Genomic DNA, 17,104 nt, shown 5'->3' on the forward strand with positions numbered 1-17,104 from the left:
GTTTACTTACATATTTTGATGGAGTCCTGAGAAAGGTGCGAGGAAACTAAACTTTTTGATACCATGCGTGACTGAAATGTTTTTATTCTGTAATCATACTTAATTGATAGTTTGGCTGGGTATATAATTTTAGGTTGGGAATAATGATTTTTTTGGAATTTTGAAGGCATTGCTTTATTGCCCTCTTACTTTCAAGGTTGCTTTTGAGTCCAGTGCCATTCTGATACCCAATTCTTTGTTAAGACCTTTTTCCTTTATTTCCTGTGCCTGGAAACTTTTAGAATCTAATTTCTGGAGTTCTAACATCTTATGGTATGCCTTGGTATGTACTTTTTTTTTCATTCATTTTATTGGTCGCATGGTGGGCCCTCTCAAACCAGAAAAAGCATGTCCTGCAGTTTCCTGTATTTCTCTCTTTGAACTACGAATTACTTTGTAGTACCTTGTGAACCGGTCCATTAGTTTTCCTCTCTTTTTTTCTCCCACTTTCCCATCTTTTCGTCTTTTTATTCCACCTTCTGAGGACTCTACTAACTTTATTTTTCACCTCTTTTATGGGATTCTTTTATCAATGCTACAATATTTTTCACTTTCTGAAAGCTTATTTCTAATTCTTCTAATTATGCTTTTTATGGTGTTGTGTTGCTTCATCTGTGATTTCTCTGAGGATATTAATTATTTTTTGGTTGAGGAATTATTTTTTCTGCTCCCTGCATCATGTTTGTTTCCTCTGGGGTGGGGGGGCATGTGTTTGTGTGTGTGTGTGTTTGTGTGTGCGTGCGCGCACATTCTCTTTCTTGCATGTGGCAGTGGAGATCAGGTGAGGTGGGCCTGTTTGGAAGCTCCGTGTGTTGGTGAGGCTTATAACCTGAAGCTTCTTTATAGGAAGATTAGTGGCTGCAAGTCTGTGTTCATGCCCAGGAGCCGGGATGCAGGGAGAAGAGAGGGTGGGATCTTACTGACCAGGCTTTGTCTCAGTCCCCTGTTTTTAGCATGGTTATGTTACCCCCTGCCCTCAGCTGTGCTTAGCTGTGGTAGGACTTACCTCTTCTGGAGAGGAAATTTCCAGGCTCCTGCCTGGCTCTGCAGGGTAGAGAAGAGAATATGGCAGTTTAACTGTTCTTTATATAAATTTTCAATCAGTTCTCCTTTCCTCAGAGGTACCTGGACCTAGTTTCTTATTGGCTACTTGCCCCACAGGCTTAAATTTCAGCTTTGTTTCGATTTGTTTGTTAGTTACCATTCATCCCTCTGTTTTCTAGCTTAAAGGATTTTGTTGCATATCTAGTTCGCTTTTTGTACTCTTTCATTTTTTGTCTTCATGGGCTTATTTCACATTATATTTATGTTCATGTGTATATAAATTCCTTTAGTGTCGTTTTAATACAGTTTTTAAAAAGTATGGGGAAAGAGCACGTACTCAGTCTGCCATGGTTGATGGAAGTATCCAGTGCAGACTTTTTAGACTGGTCAAAAATATATTTTTTTGCTTGCACACATTTGTGGGATATTTATTATACTTTCTGATATACAATAATTTCTTTAAAAAATGTCTTTTAAAAATATTTTAAAATTTAAATAATATTTTTAAAAGACATTTTTACATGTCTATTTTTACATGTCTATTTAGCATTGCAGATTTAATGTCAATTTTCATAAGTCGATATTTCTGTCTACTGGATAGCTTAAAGGAGTGACTGTTCTCTTCTTTAAGTTGCTCATTAATTTTTAAAAACCTTTTATTTTGAAATAATTGTAGATTGATAGGAAGTTCAAAAATAGTACTGAGAGGTTCCTTATACCCAGTTTTTCCCAATGGTAACATCTTCACAACTACAGTACTGCCATCAAAGTTAGGAAATTGATGTTGCTACAACCTTCATTAGTTTTTAAAAGACATTGTTTTACATTTCATAGTAGCCCAAAAGTTTATGATACAAACATATGTGAAATCTATGTTAAACTCTTTTGTCTTTCAGCAATTTTTCCAGCTAGTCAAATTACGAAAGCTTGGACTTAGTGATAATGAAATTCAGCGGCTCCCTCCAGAAATAGCAAACTTCATGCAGCTGGTGGAACTAGATGTGTCTCGAAATGGTAAGAAAGATTCCACTTGGGTTGCCTATTTGTCTCTTCAGATGCTGGGGGTGTTTTTAGTAAATATAGCTATGAGTGAGAACATGCGGTGTTTGGTTTTTTGTCCTTGTGATAGTTCGCTGAGAATGATGGTTTCCAGCTTCATCCATGTCCCAAATATAGCTAGATAAATATTACTGGAGGTGCTTTCCCTGATAGTTATGGGAAAACTATATGATTCTTGGGGTGAAATTAATGCCATTTTTGAATAGGTCAGTTAACTTATAGGCATTTTCCAAAAAAAATTTCATAACACAAGTTTTAGGAGACAGCTTTCTCCAAATAAGTTCAATCTGATTCCTAGAGTTAGAGAGTGGGCTGGGCAATCATTTAACCTTGTCCACTTATTTTGCTGAACATGATATTGAGGACTGGTGGCATGGTTTTTGTCCAGTGCTTGGGTGCTGCTATGGCAAGGGAAACCTGCCCTGGGGAAGGGTTGGTTTCTCTTGGCTGTGTCTCAGTTGCTTGGTATGCTCTCCCTGTAGTGAACAGACCTGCTTGCGTTCAGTCATCTTCTGTCTTAATGTGTTTCTAATTAGGCTGCTGGTGGTTTTGCCCACTTCAATTTGTGTGGTATATTTGTGAGTTTATTTTGATTTTCAGATCCCACTATTGATTCATTTTTACTGAACATTTGAATAGGGCATCCTAATAGATACCCCAATGGGATACTCAAATGCCTTTCATTTTTAAATGGGTACCTTGGTTTAACCCTCACTTTTATACCCCTTAGAGTGCTTCCCAAATGGGCTGGTACTGCTCCTTGTTGTAGCATATTTGATTTATTAAATTAACGTAGCAACTCCCAGTGGTCCTATCTTGTGATGGAATTCAGTTCTTGTAAGGACCCTGGTATAATTTCCTTAGGATAGTCTTGAACAAGGTCTGAATTATTTATTAAAAAGGTAATTCCTTTATTTCTCTCCTATTACATACCTGATTTATTTTGTTTTGCTTCTGTTTTCCTACAAAAATCTATAGGTTTCTTCTGAATTGATTATCTTTAGGTCTGTGTATTTCAGTCTGATATTTTTGGCAAAAACCCCAGGTCCCAGACATATAATTCTTCTGTGGGTCATTGTTATAATACAGCAATGGTGATCAGTACTTGGTTGGAAATATGGTGAAGAAAAAAATGATTCCTCCTTTCCACCAACTTCTAATAGGTTTTAAATTGTTTTTATCTATTACATTCCATAAATTAGAAACTGTCTTCTGGCTTAGCCATGTGATCGTGACATACTTTTATTTTGCATGAAAATTATTTCTTACTTTGAAGGTACTAGAAAAAGTAAAACAAAACTTTTTTGGGGGAGGGTGTCTTGTTTTAGAGTGGCTTATTTGGTCGCAGGGAACCCAGATCTACTTAGATAAAGTGGATTTGATTGTAAGGAAGGCGGGGTGGAATTAACATGCACCAAAAGCAGTGGCACCAAGCTTGCATTTGACACTATCTTGGGGGTTTCATGGCCTCTTTTTTCCAGTGTGTCCACTTCTGTTTGTGGGTTCTCTGTTCTTCCCTCCTCACTGAACTGCTCTGTTGGAACTGGCTTGTGGTGGCCTCTTTTTGTGACTTCTCTTTACGTACAGTTTGACTTTTGCCCCTGCTGCAGCATTTGTTTGCCAGTGAAGGATTTCTCAGTGAAGAGTGGTTGACCCAACTTATCTTTTTATGCCAATCATAAGACATAGGGTACAGGTCAGGTTACCAGCCACCCTAAAGGTTGGCTGCCCTGGGAGTTGGATGGCAACCAGTACAAAGCATGGCCCTGCCCCTCAGCACAGAAGTTGTTGATGAGCAGCTTCGCTTACACTGGAGTACGGGGTGGGGTGGGCATCTGGGGTCTGGCCAGGCCAGAATTGCCTCAGAAACTAGCCTGTATAATACTTTCCCAAGATATATGTGATTGAAATGATTCTCGTCTTAGCAGTTATCTAAGTTATAAAGAATGACTAGCTATTAACTCTGCAAGGAAGCAGTGACTTTGTAAAATGGTCACAAAAGTCACAAAATCTGAAGAAATACATAGCAATTTTGAAATGGGGATTAGAAATAAACAGAAATACTTAAGAAAGACGAAACGTTTTGGCTCTGACTATTTGGGCGGAAGGAAACCATACAGCTCAAAAGTTCCCAGTCCCGTAATTAACTCTAATGGGATGCTCCATGGGAAGTCAGCACTAGTCAGCTGCCAGTTTTACCAGTTCCCACATCAGCTCTTTTCAAACATTTGTAGCTAGAAAGAAGGGCTCCATGCATCTTCCCGTGTGTCCGCTTACCTTCCAGCACGTTGATAAAAGAAACTAGGCTTTCACTGAAGACAGTATCAGGACACAAAAATGTTTCTGCTCCTTGGGACACCTACCCTGCTTTTTGTTGTTGTTGTTGTTGTTGTTGTTTTCCCCCCCTCAGTTTCAACCTTTCCTTCTGCAAGTGTTGGAGTTTTGTGAGGGATCCTGCAGAACGTTCACCTTCTTATCCAGCTCTTTTAGAAATGCCGAGAGGGAGTTAACCATTCCCTTCCCTTCTTGACAGGGCCTGGCTCTGGCTCAGTAGCATTATGTGTGTGGTGGATGTGGGGGTAGAGGGGAAGACAGCATGGAAGGTTCGGGGCTTTCCTGGAGGTTATTAAAAGAAAGAATGAACCTGGGCTGGGTGCGGTGGCTCACGCCTGTAATCCTGGCACTTTGGGAGGCCAAGGCGGGGGGATCACTAGGTCAGGAGTTCGAGACCAGCCTGACCAACATGATGAAACCTCCAACTCTACTAAAAATACAAAAATTAACCAGGCTTGGTGGCATGCGCCTGTAATCCCAGCTACTCAGGAGGCTGGGGCAGGAGAATCGCTTGAACCCGGGAGGTGGAGGTTGCAGTGAGGCAAGATCATGCCATTGCACTCCAGCCTAGGCGACAGAGCAAGACTCCGTCTCAAACAAACAAAAGAAAGAATGAATCTGTGCAGATGACAGAGCAGAAGAACAAGGTCACTATTTACTGTAACCAACAGGTATAGGGGTCTTAGGCCATTTCTTGGTCAAGCAGATCTCAGTATGCTTCCACTCATTTTTTGGACAGATAAAATTATGTTAATCTGAATACCCTAGGTAACCGAGTAGGCAAATAAAAGTCACAAATCCTGCAGCTGGAGAGGCGATGTGAGAACCTGACTTTGTACAGGTGCAGGCATTTGTGAGGTTTGCGGCTGGTGCCTGGAGGCCTGTGTGGGCCTCTGGTCTTTTGTTGCCCCAGCTGGCGGTGCCCACTTTCTGATCAGAAGCTGTTCCTTTGGGTCCCTGCCCTGCCTCAGTGGTTTGTAGCAGGGTTATAACCAGGGCTGGCCAGTCATGATAGGACCTTCCTTAGTTCTTGATTTTGCATTGCTTTGGCCATGGAGGAGAAAGTCCATTGGGTTAATGCTTATCATACTTGAATGTGCAAGGAATTATCTGAGACTTTTGTTAAAATGAAGATTCTGTTGCAGTAGATCCAGAGTGGATCTGGAGATTCTGTATTGCTAAGAAGCTCCCAGGGGATGCCAACCCTGCTGGTCCCCAGCCACACCAAGGAGAAGGATCTTAGACATCACCACCTGCAGGCTTGCTGCTAACTTTCCTTCAGCAGCTTCCTGTGGTTAGGAGCCCACATTCACTCCCCTCAGGCACCCTTGCACCCTCCCATGTGGAAGGTAGGAGATCTTCCGGCCATTCCTTGTTAAAGGGTAAGATGCTGGAGCTGACTTTAGCTCACGTTTGCTTTGATTCTAAAAGCAAAACTAGACCTTTCTGGATGTTTCCTTGCTCAAGTGAGGAGAAAACCCAGGTTTTGCGTTTCTCTTTAAAGACGTTTGTAAATGAAGAGAGAAGTTTTTACAGCCTCACTTTCTGGGCCAAGAACTGCCAAGACCTTCAAACACTGACTTTTGTGGCTTTGTTTTCTGACATTTTAGGTGCAAAATCAAGGGAATTGTGTGCTGTGTTGGAAAAGAGAAGTGTGAGTTTAGGGAAAAAGAGGGCAGTGCTTATGGATTATCTAAGCTGCAAGGATTTATTATTTTTTTTTCTGAGGGACAAGTAGAGAGCCTTGGGATGAGCACAGTGCATATGGTCTCTTCCCCAGAATGACTAGATGTGCTCAGCAGAGAGGACCCTGGCTCGGAGCCCTGGCTCTGCTGTCAGCACGCGGTCGACTTTGGACAGGCCCCTTTCGATGCTGCTGGGCCTTGTTTTGCGGAGTGGGACAAGACCCTGCTCCCTGTATGAGCCCAGTGAGAGTCAAGGAAAGTGACACACTTCTCTTGTCTTAACTTGGTGGATTTTTTTTTTTAAACAGGCAAATGTCTAAAACATATATGAGAAAAAAAAACTAGGTGTTTCCCCTGAACATAGATTAGAGGATGATTGGAGTATATGAACTAGATATCTGAATTTCCTGGTAACATTTTGTCTACAAAAAGTGTACAGACTGAGAATTAAGTTCTGCAACAGTTTTCTGTGGTGAAATGCATATGCTTCAATGCTTGGACCTTGTATCTGCTTTCTCTGCTAACTGATTATTAGCTGCTTGAGGAAAATGACCTCTGATTATGTGAGAAGTGGTATTATCGCATAGTGGGATCTTGCTATTCAAGAATGTAGGGCAGACTTTCTTAATGCTTCATGATTCCTGCCTCAAGGGTTAGTAATTTGAATTTTATAGTCTGTGGTGTAATTTGACTTACATCACAGTACTATGTCATTATCCATTTAGTTCAGTTTTCCCCAAAGTGTAAGGTGTATACTACCAGCACTGCTAGAGATGATTTTAACTGGTACTGCAAAACAGCAATTTTAAATTTTGAGTCATGGTGAGAAAGTTATCCTTTTATTTTCAATTTTATTCCTTTTGGATTGCATCTGTAAAATTTGATAACACTGTATTGTATTTGTTACATTTATCTTTTGTATCTAGTGGTGATAATAGCTTTGAATTTGTGTTAGTGATTTAAAACAATTTTCTTCCTTTAAAAATCTCATCCAAATTTTAAAAGTCAGCTTAAAAGAATGAGGCAAATGATAAAGAATGCAGGGGCTACACCAGGATGGCAAAAATTGTGAAGGTGAAATAGAGATGGGTGAAGTTAAGGAAACACTTGTCAGTATTAGCATAATGTGCCAAAGAGTTCATGAATTTATTTCTCTTATGGGGCAAATGGAACTGCAGATAGAAAAAAACATGTCCAGAGACTGCATACCTTCACTAATTATTTCATCAACTTGAGTTAACAAGAACTTAAAGGTAAGATAGTTTTAGTACAATCATCACTATCATCAGGACAGCACTGCAGACTAAGTGGACTGCCTACCAGTAGGGACATTGTCTCATCTAAAGCCTCTTCTAGAGGCTGGACTTTGAGTGCATGACTGGGTTAGTTGTCCTCTGTCCAACCACGAGATGCTGATCAATGTTTGGTCTATAGCTATGGATTTGTTTCATAAAATCTAAAACCAATCTCGAACCCTGCTGAAATGATAGCATCAAATCATGGTACTTGGTTTATGCCCTGAAAAAAGCTCGTTCTGGCAAGTGATAACTCTAGTGTGCCTAAAAGTCCTCCTACTTAGTTATGAACAATTAACCTTTTTTGTTTGTTTGTAATAACTGTATACACACACACCAGAAGTGTGGTAGAAACAAGTTTTTACCCATGCGGACTTCAGACTTGCCACAATTAAGCCATTGTTCTCTCCTTTCTTGCAGCCTAATTTGGGCCCAAGTTTAGCACTTTCTTTAGCAAACTGCCCCAGTGGCTGGACTTCATACATTACAGTAGGAGAGTTTTGTTGTCACTGTCATTGTTAAAATATCACAGGAGACATCCAGCAAAGGGAGCACGCCTCTATGCTCACTGTACCTTAGGTTGTGCTGGCTGGGCAGTGTTGAGCCCAAAGCTTGCATTCTTGCTTTGCAAATATATCCGTTTTCCCATTGTGAGCCTCCTCTCTGCCTTAACCTTTACCTTCTCTTTGTTAGGAAGAAGAGTTAATGTAGAAAAATAAATTGCCTTCTACACACATTTTAATTTCAGATTATAATTACCTTTAAAGTAGGGGTGAAGAGGAATCAGGCTTCTGTGATGTTTTCTAATCACCTTTCCATTCTGCAAATTTCAGCGAGCATTGTTTAAACATGAAGATATGGTTTCCATTTCAAACGTTGAAAAAGTTGGGATAAACTTTACACATATGTCTCTTTTGATGAATATATTTTACACTTTTTTACCCATTTTCTTCTTGCCATTCCATAGTCCTTTTTTGCTCCCATCTGGAAGGGTCTTTTCGGTCTGCTTTCAGAGGGTCAAGTGGTCTTCCTTCCACTTGCTTTGTCAGAACATATATATGGAAGAGTAAACTGCCGTTCCTCTTTATTCTGTTAATATTAATATTCTGTAATCAGAAAAGTTATGACTGATGAATACGTTGTAGGCTTACATAACTTTTTTTCTTTTACTCTTTTTTTTTCCAAGACAGAGTTTCGCTCTTGTTGCCCAGGCTGGAGTGCAGTGGCGCCATCTTGGCTCACGGCAACCTCTGCCTCCCAGGTTCAAGTGATTCTCCTGCCTCAGTCTCCCGAGTAGCTGAGATTACAGGCGTGCGCCACCAAGCCCGGCTAATTTTGTGTTTTTAGTAGAGATGGGGTTTCTTCATGTTGGTCAGGTTGGTCTCGAACTCCCCACCTTAGGTGATCCACCCATCTCAGCCTCCCAAAGTGCTGGGATTACAGGCGTGAGCCACTGCGCCCGGCCTATCCTTTTTTTTTTTTTTTTTTTTTAGTTAGCAGGTTTGTGATAGATCTGAGTTTGAGAACAACACCTTTGAATATGTTTTTTAAGTCAACAAGTTCTTCATTCAGTTACAGGTTCTCTCAATGTTTTGTCTATTTTAAATAGCTCCTTATCTTCGTACTCCATCCCTCCCTAGCTCATTCATTCACTTTATCCGTACATGCTACGCTCTGTGTTAGATCTTGACTTTTCTAAAACAATGGTGGATTTAACCGAACAGGCTAAGTTATGGAAGGAAAAATAATTGCAATGGTTTCTCCTGAAATAAAACAAAACCCTAACATATGGGATGACAGTTTCTGCTCACTTTTTAATTAGGCAGTTTCTGTAGGTATCAGGTTGATGGTTTCCAGCCACAGTGCTCGCATCATTTTGATTTTGAGGCCACCCATTTTGTCATGTGGATCTGGCTGAGCCAAATGGTGCTGAGGCTCCAGGCAGCTGAAGGTTGGATGGCATCTTTTTGTCAGGATGGTAACACCAACATGCTCGCACCACTGCAAACAGCGCTCTCCTCTTACTGAGCTAGAAAAGACAAATCTTGGAAAGGGACTTGAGCCAAGAGGGAAAGAGGGAATGAAAAGCAGTACTAAGAACTGCAATTTGAAGATTAAATATAGAAATGATATGATTCTTAAATTAGCTTTATAAGTGTTGAATAAGTCCTTAATCTAACTAAGGTGTCGGCTCAAAGTGAATAATGAAAATGATTTTTAAAAACATAGTGGTGTGTGACTGTTGTCCCAGCTACTTGGGAGGCCAATTTGAGAGGATCACTTGAGTCCAGGAACTTGAGTTTACAATGAGCTATGATTATGCCACTGTACTCCAGACTGGGGGATAGAGCAAGTCCCTTTTTAAAAAAAAGAAAAATGATTCTGTATTCTTTTCAGTTTGAAAAAGCCTAAAACTCTGGCACTTTAAAAAATGCTTACAGTTAACAACTGTAGCTCATAATAAGATTTCTTTTTTTTTTTTTTTTTACTTCAAGCAGTATTTATTGAGTACTTACTAAATGTAAGGCTCTATGCTAAATTGTTCTATCCCTTAAGGAAATAACAAATAACTCTACAGGCACAATAGACAAATGTAATGACTTATATTGTGGTATAAATGAAGTGCTCATTATGTTCGGAAAAGTGTCAGTAACTAGGATCAGTAGCAACTGATGTGAAAAAGACATGAAAGAAGAAAAAGACATTTTTGATTAGATGTTGGTAACAAGCAGTGTAACAGTTCTTATACTTTGGTAGCAAATTTAGAGGGAGTCAATGAGTGGATTTCTCAGTTGGGTTGTCATTTGTCGTTTGTTAGAAATTTATTTCAAATGTTTGTTGTAGCTTTATGGAGTCAACAATATCATTAAAAATGCAAATATCTTAGTGCTTCTCTGTGAACTATTCACTGAAAATTTTAAGGTTCATCAAAAAATCAAAGAACATAATAACTAAAACTCAGTGCATAATAATAACAAAGCTATATGAATTGTCATGGGATTCTTTCTCTTTTTATTATATAGCTGATACTGTGTTGCAAAGGGTTTGCTTTGCTAGGTGAAATGTTAAGCTCTGTGCATTAGCATAGGCTATTGATTTAAAAATCTCAGTGGCTTAACACGGTGAGGAATTTTATTGCTGTTCAGTTTACAGTTTAGAGTGTGTGTGCTTATTACCTTGGGGAAGTAGGTGGTAAGAGGCTGTGCTCCATAGAGTCTTTCAGAGATCCAGGCTTCTTTCTTCTTGTGATGTCACATCTTTATTCAACTAGTGGCCACAAAGTCTTTATGGGAGGGGAAGAAAAAGGAGAATTGCATCTAGGAAATTTTTACGAACTATGCCAACAAGGTACTGTACACCATTTCTATCAACATTCTATGGCCAATTTTATGCCCCTGACTTAATTGAATGGAGCTGGGAAATTCAGTTAGCTAGAAGAGGAGAAGAAATATGACCAATGATGACCACTAGACCATCTGCTACACCTGGCACTTAATTGAATGCTGGAATTATGTGGTTTTATGCCACTGATCACACTCAAGCCTAGTTTATTAGATGTCTCCAGGGAAACAGATCTAATAGGACACACACACACACACATACACACATGCATGTGAATATATATATATATAAATCATATATATATGAATCCATTCCTAATAAATCTCTCTCTCTGAGACAGATTTATTAGGAATTAATTCATATATTTCTGGGGACTGAGAAATTCCAGGATTTGCCCTCTGCAGGAAAGCCAGTGGTGTAATTCCAGTCTGAGTCTGAAGGCCTGAGAACCAGGGAAGCCAGGGGTGGAAATTCCAATAGAAAGGCAGGAGAAGATGATGTTCTAGCTCAAACAGGCAAGCATGAAGCAAAAAGGGGCAAATTCCTCCTCCTTCCATCGTCTGTTCCATTCAGGTCCTGAGCAGATTGGATGATGCCCACTACATTGGGCAGGGCAGTCTACTTTATTGAGTCTAACCAATTCAAATGCTTATCTCATCCAGGAACACCCTCACAGATACACCTAGAAATAAATACTGTTTAAATTTGGCATCCTGTGGTGCAGTGAAATTAACATATAAAAGTAACCATCACACCTAGTAAACATAGATACCACAGACACACACACACGCGCACATACACATACACACACAAAATCTCATTGCACTTTCACAACTTCCTAGTGAGTAACATGTTTATAGGAAACTCAGATGCCTGTCCAAAGAGGACAGGGTAGCCTGCCTTCCCACAACTGCACATAAATGCATAAACCTAGACATAAGTTAACATGATTGATGGCCACTGATAAGTTAATAGTTAGCATAAAACCTATGCAAGTGTTTGCGACTTTTTTATTTGAAGTTTTAAAAACTACATTCTTAAAAAATATGTTTTAGAAGCTAGAGGTTTATGTTTGAGGAACCCTTGAAGTACTTCGCTTTAGGCAATATGTCATCATTTTAAGTGTGTGAGTCTAGGGATCACTACCTTGGACAAATTGCTTAATCTCTCTCTGCCTCAGTTTATTCATCTGTAAAATGATTTTAATAGCACCTACTGTATAGAGATGTTTTTGACTCTTAAAAGAGGCTGTGCATGTAAATACCTCCACTAAATTAGAAGTATGCTTTTTGTTAGAAAAATTTACATAAACAACTTAGAATAGTGCCTTTCATAGAATGAACACTCCGTATAGATGCTGTAATTCTATCATCTTTCATTTTGGATCATGAAAATCTGAACTAAGACTGTGAGAGGACTGTCCAAGTAAGAATACAGGGTAGGTGTGAGGACACAAGCAGGCATGAGGGATAGAGTGATACAGGTAAGGTTTCGGCTCAAGACAACTTCTAGATACTGTGCACCCATATGCCAGCCATTGTCCTGCTTCACCACATGTGTCATTTAATCCACACACTAATTCTGTGAGGTGTGGCTATTAGCATCTCAGGGATGGCTGATGAAGAAACTGAGGCTTAAAGAAGTTGTCATGTGCCCCAAATCATACTCCTAGTTAGTGATGGACCTGAGATAAGGAACCCAGGAGGAGAGGTGCTTTTCATTGTTTTTGGAGTTTATTGAAGATAATAAGGGCAGAGCTGATAGTTATTTTGAGAGGAAGGATGGACAGTGTATAGACTAGTTACCCTCTGAATTTGAAGATAAAAACTGGAAAAAGTGATCCTAAGACATTTAAACTTGCAGAAAAACCCATAAAACTACTAGTGAATAAGTTCAACCACCTGTAGAAATGGCCAACTCTAAGAGGTGGTATCTTTGTCTGTTTGGGCTGCTATTACAAAATGCCTTAGACTGGATAATTTATAAACAAGAGAAATGTATTGCTCACAGTTCTGGAGGCTGGGAAGTCCAAGATCCAGGTGCTGGCAGATTCAGCGTCTCATGAATACTTGTTCTCTGCATCAAAGATGGTGCCTTGTTGCCATGTCCTCACATTGTGGAAGGGCAGGGGAGCTCATATTACCCCCTTCTATTTTCTTTTTATTGTTCCATCTTCCTCTAGTTGAGTGTCTTTTATAAAGGCACTAATCCCATTCATGAGGGCAGAGTCCTCCTGACTTACTTCCCAAAGGCTATACCTTTTAATAGTATCACATTGGGCATTCATTTTGAACAGGTGAATTTGGGGAATACCAACATTCAGGTGGTATTACATAAATAACAGGTGGGTCATAATTTTTTTTTTTTTTCTTTTTGAGACGAAGTTTCACTCTGTTGCCCAGGCTGGAGCGCAATGGTGTGATCTCGGCTCACTGCAACCTCTGCCTCCCAGGTTCAAGTGATTCTCCTGCCTCAGCCTCCTGAATAGCTGGGATTACAGGCGCTCACCACCACGCCCAGCTAATTTTTGTATACTTAGTAGAGATGGGGTTTCACCATGTTGACCAGGCTGGTCTTCAACTCCTGACCTCAGGTTATCCACCTGCCTCGGCCTCCCAAAGTGCTGGGATTACAGGCGTGAGCCACTGCGCCCAGCATGTAAATCTTTTATGGCTAGAAATGGGGTATCATCCCATAAAAAGTAGAAGAGCTTTCTCAGAAAGATCTGACATAACATTTCTGGGGTAACTGTTGTGCTGTCTTGGCAAAAGGTTGAAGCATTGCCAGAAGTGTAGTGATAATCAGGAAAGACAAATACTAGGAATGTATTGGTTTTACCTTTGAAGGAAAAGTAAAGGGATTTGATAACATGAGTGTCCCAGGTCCCTTGGAAGCAGGTGTAGCTTTCTTCTATGGAGATGACTTTGTCCATCTCTGATTACTGATGATGAAAATCATCCCGTGATCCTTTCTCAAGGTGTGGATATTCACTAAGCACTGTGATGGGGCATCTAATTTTCTGATATGGGTGCTGAGGAGAGGTGATACGCTAACGTGATGACATCAGTACCTAGTTCCATTAGCATTCACATTGGTCACAAGGAAATTTTCTTAGTGTGGCACATTTCCATAGTCATATCTTCTCTGAGCAAACCGACTGACCTGGCAACTGGTTAACTCTGACCTGGTTAGCCACCAAGTTTTGTCTCACTGGTAGTGTACTACACGAGGCTCTGCTTCAAGCAGCCAATAAGCTTGCCTCTTTGAAGTTCTTCTTTGCAATATAGAGTAGCGTTAATTCAGCAGGTTTCCTTGTTTTAACTTGGTATCAATGAAGTGAGTTAAATTTGACCTATCCCTGAGAAGACTAAGAAGAGCACTCCAAGAAGGGTAGAGAAATCAGTTATTAGGATCATTTATTTTCTGGTTTATGTTCTTTAAAGTACATGTTCCTTGTTGAGAATTAATAGTGAAATATAAAGAAACATTGTTGAAAAGCAAAGAGAACTGTGTGAATCCTTCTCATCAACATATTTATTGGGTGCTTACTGTGTACCAGGTATGAGGCTAAGTACTTCATATGTATTATATTATCTCATTTAATCTTCAAACTGTCTCCAAGAAATAAGCTTGCCATCTCCTTTTTACAGGTAACAAAACTGAGTCTCAGGTTAGAAACTTTGATTGTGTGACTCATGAGTAGTGAATTGGTATTTTGTCTCAAGTTTGTTGAACTCTAAAATCATAATTCTGTCTCCCCAGTATAAAAACATTTATATCCCACTACCCAGAAATAATCATTAACATTTTTGTACATTTTATTTATCTTTTTCTCTTTTCATTTCTGTTTTATAAAATTGGGATCATTTAACAAATAGATATTCCTCTCTTGCTTTTTATTCACTTAACATAGGTTGTAAGCATTTGTCATGCCATTTTTTGCACTTAAGCACAAGTTTTTTAAAAAGGCAGATTAATCAATAACTTTTGCCTTTTCTATAACATGAACATCAACAGGAAGCTATTAGGTTTCAAAGGTAAGGTTGGTGTATGGTAGATAATCGACAAGACAGGGGGATTTCCAGAAGGTTGTGATAAGTTAAAAGTCAGCCAGACAGAGTGAAGAAAGAGGTGAGTAAGCAGTTTCAAAGTCTTTACCTGATTTGGGCTTCCTGTGTTGAAATAAGTCAGGGAGGCAGATACCCCCAGGGCCGTGTAGGTACAGAGGGAAAGAATGTGGGCAGAGGCAGGCCAAACAAATGTGCAGCTTTTAAAAGATACTCTGAAGCAATCAGGCCTGTATTTATGTAACAAAACACTCTGCTTATAGAGGTGCTTGGTGAAAGTATTATACCATGAACATTAACAGTTGATGTCTTGAAGTATTTAATCTTTGTTTTACAAAATGTTAAAGAACAAGCCTTCCATTCAGCGAGTGAATGAATGAGTACTGGGTTAAGATGAACAAGTGGGTCTGAGCAAATTAGGCAAAACTGGGAGGTTGAGTGCCAGTAACTCAACACAGGCCCAACACAAAAGGCAGCCCAGAGCCAGTGGGGAAACCTAAGTAACACCAGAGAGGCTGAGGAGGACTGAGGTCTCTCTGCAGAGGCCGAAACGAAGTTGGCACAGCAGCAAGCATCTCGGGGACCTGAGGGAGTCTTTGGAATTTCCTGCTTCCTCATCTTACATTGAATGTGCTGCCTGTATTGTGGTGTGCCTGTTTACCTGGGTAGGAACTGATGGGCCACAGCATGGCAAGGACCTGTGCCCATTTGACATTAGCCATAAGTGGAGTCAAATGCCATGGAAATGTGCTTTATCACAATCACAGGGAGCACCTTTGCTTTAAGAAGGCCTTCCTCACCCCACCCCAGCCCCCTTTTAGGTCCTTGCTCTATTCAGGAGCTATGCATTATGTCGTTGGAGAAGATAAATTCCTTCTGCTCTTCCTCCTCATCAGGGCCCTGCCTTTGGGTCTTGTCTCAAACTACTCAGCCTTCAGTTTTGAACAATTGGAGCATGGTAAAGAGGTCTCCTTTTTGCAGCTCATTGGCATCTTCTGAGCAGATGCTTTGGTCTTCTGGAGCCCTTTCTCACTGCCAGTTGAGTTTATTCTTATCTCCAAAACTCTTCTTTACTGTGCTAGCAACTGTTCTGTCCTTCTTTAGGGATCCAAATTGAAAGAGAGAAACTCAAAGAAATGTTCTAAATAAAGGCCACATATTTCATTATGAATAGCACAGCAAGCAATAGTGAAAGTCTTGGCAACAGTGTATGCTTCATTGTGATAAGGGACATAGGGACAGGAACGAATTTTTAGAATGAGTTTTATTCTTTCATGAACATTTAACCAGTGCCATGAATTTGGGTTCTGTGCTAGAAGCTAGAGATAAATCAGTTTAGCAGTGGCTCTTGAGGGATTTAGGCCGGAAGGGTGGAAGGACCAAGTCCATCCGTGATGACACAGGACAGTGTGGAAAGTCCTGTCTCAGAGGTATGCCTGAAGGAGCTGGGAGGTTGTGGGGCATGCTCCATCATTTTGGGGGAAGTAAGCAGTATCAAAAAGACTTCCTGGGAAACATGACACTTAGGCTCTGAGCGGCAAGATGCAGATAGAGACAAATAAGTGTGAGAAGGTCATTTCTGGGCAGATGAAATAGCATGAATGTGTGTCTGAAGGTTTGAAATAGCATGATGAATTTGGGGAAATGCAAGAAATTACTGGAGCCGGTGGAAAGAGATGAAGCTAGAGAGGGAGATGACAGCAAGATCACAGAAGGCTTGTGTGTTTGCTAAGGAATATTTTCTTGAAAGCTGTGGGGAATCATGAAAGGGTTTCAGGCAGGGGAATGGCTCACATATCACCCTGGCCCTAGCAGGGAGCATGAAGTCGATTAAGGACAGCCTGGATGTGGGAGGCCAGGCATCTATGTCAGGGGTGGAGGGCCTTGAGAGGGGATCAGTAGAAGAGAAGATCTTGGACCAGGCATGAGGACAACTAGCTGGTAGCTTGCTGGAGCGGGAGGGAGAGGTTTTGGGTCTGGATAAGTTCCCACTTCCCACCACAGGTAAGATGGGAGAGGCTGAAGAAATGATCAGGTCTGAGGGGAAAAGATGAGTTTATCTGTGGACATGTGGAGGGTGAGATGCCGTTGGGGTATCTAGATGGAGCTGTTCAGTAGGCAGATGAATATAAAGTTCTGAGGCTCAGGGGAGAAACTTTAGTAGGAGATACAGGTTTGAGAGTCATCCATCTGTCGGTAATGGTTCAAGCCACAGGTAGGAATGAAGTCAGTCAGGGAG

General features: G+C 40.5%; 1 protein-coding gene across 1 annotated transcript in view; it reads left to right on the plus strand.

The window, feature by feature from the left end:
* LRRC1 (leucine rich repeat containing 1) overlaps positions 1–17,104 on the plus strand; it is a 128,514-nt gene that overhangs the window by 44,675 nt on the left and 66,735 nt on the right. The window contains exon 2 of the mRNA XM_003828938.5: positions 1,980–2,097. Coding sequence (XP_003828986.1) covers positions 1,980–2,097 — 118 coding nt within the window. The remainder of the gene's footprint in view (positions 1–1,979; positions 2,098–17,104) is intronic.

Source organism: Pan paniscus, chromosome 5, assembly GCF_029289425.2.
Source record: "Pan paniscus chromosome 5, NHGRI_mPanPan1-v2.0_pri, whole genome shotgun sequence".
Taxonomy (NCBI): Eukaryota; Metazoa; Chordata; class Mammalia; order Primates; family Hominidae; genus Pan; species Pan paniscus.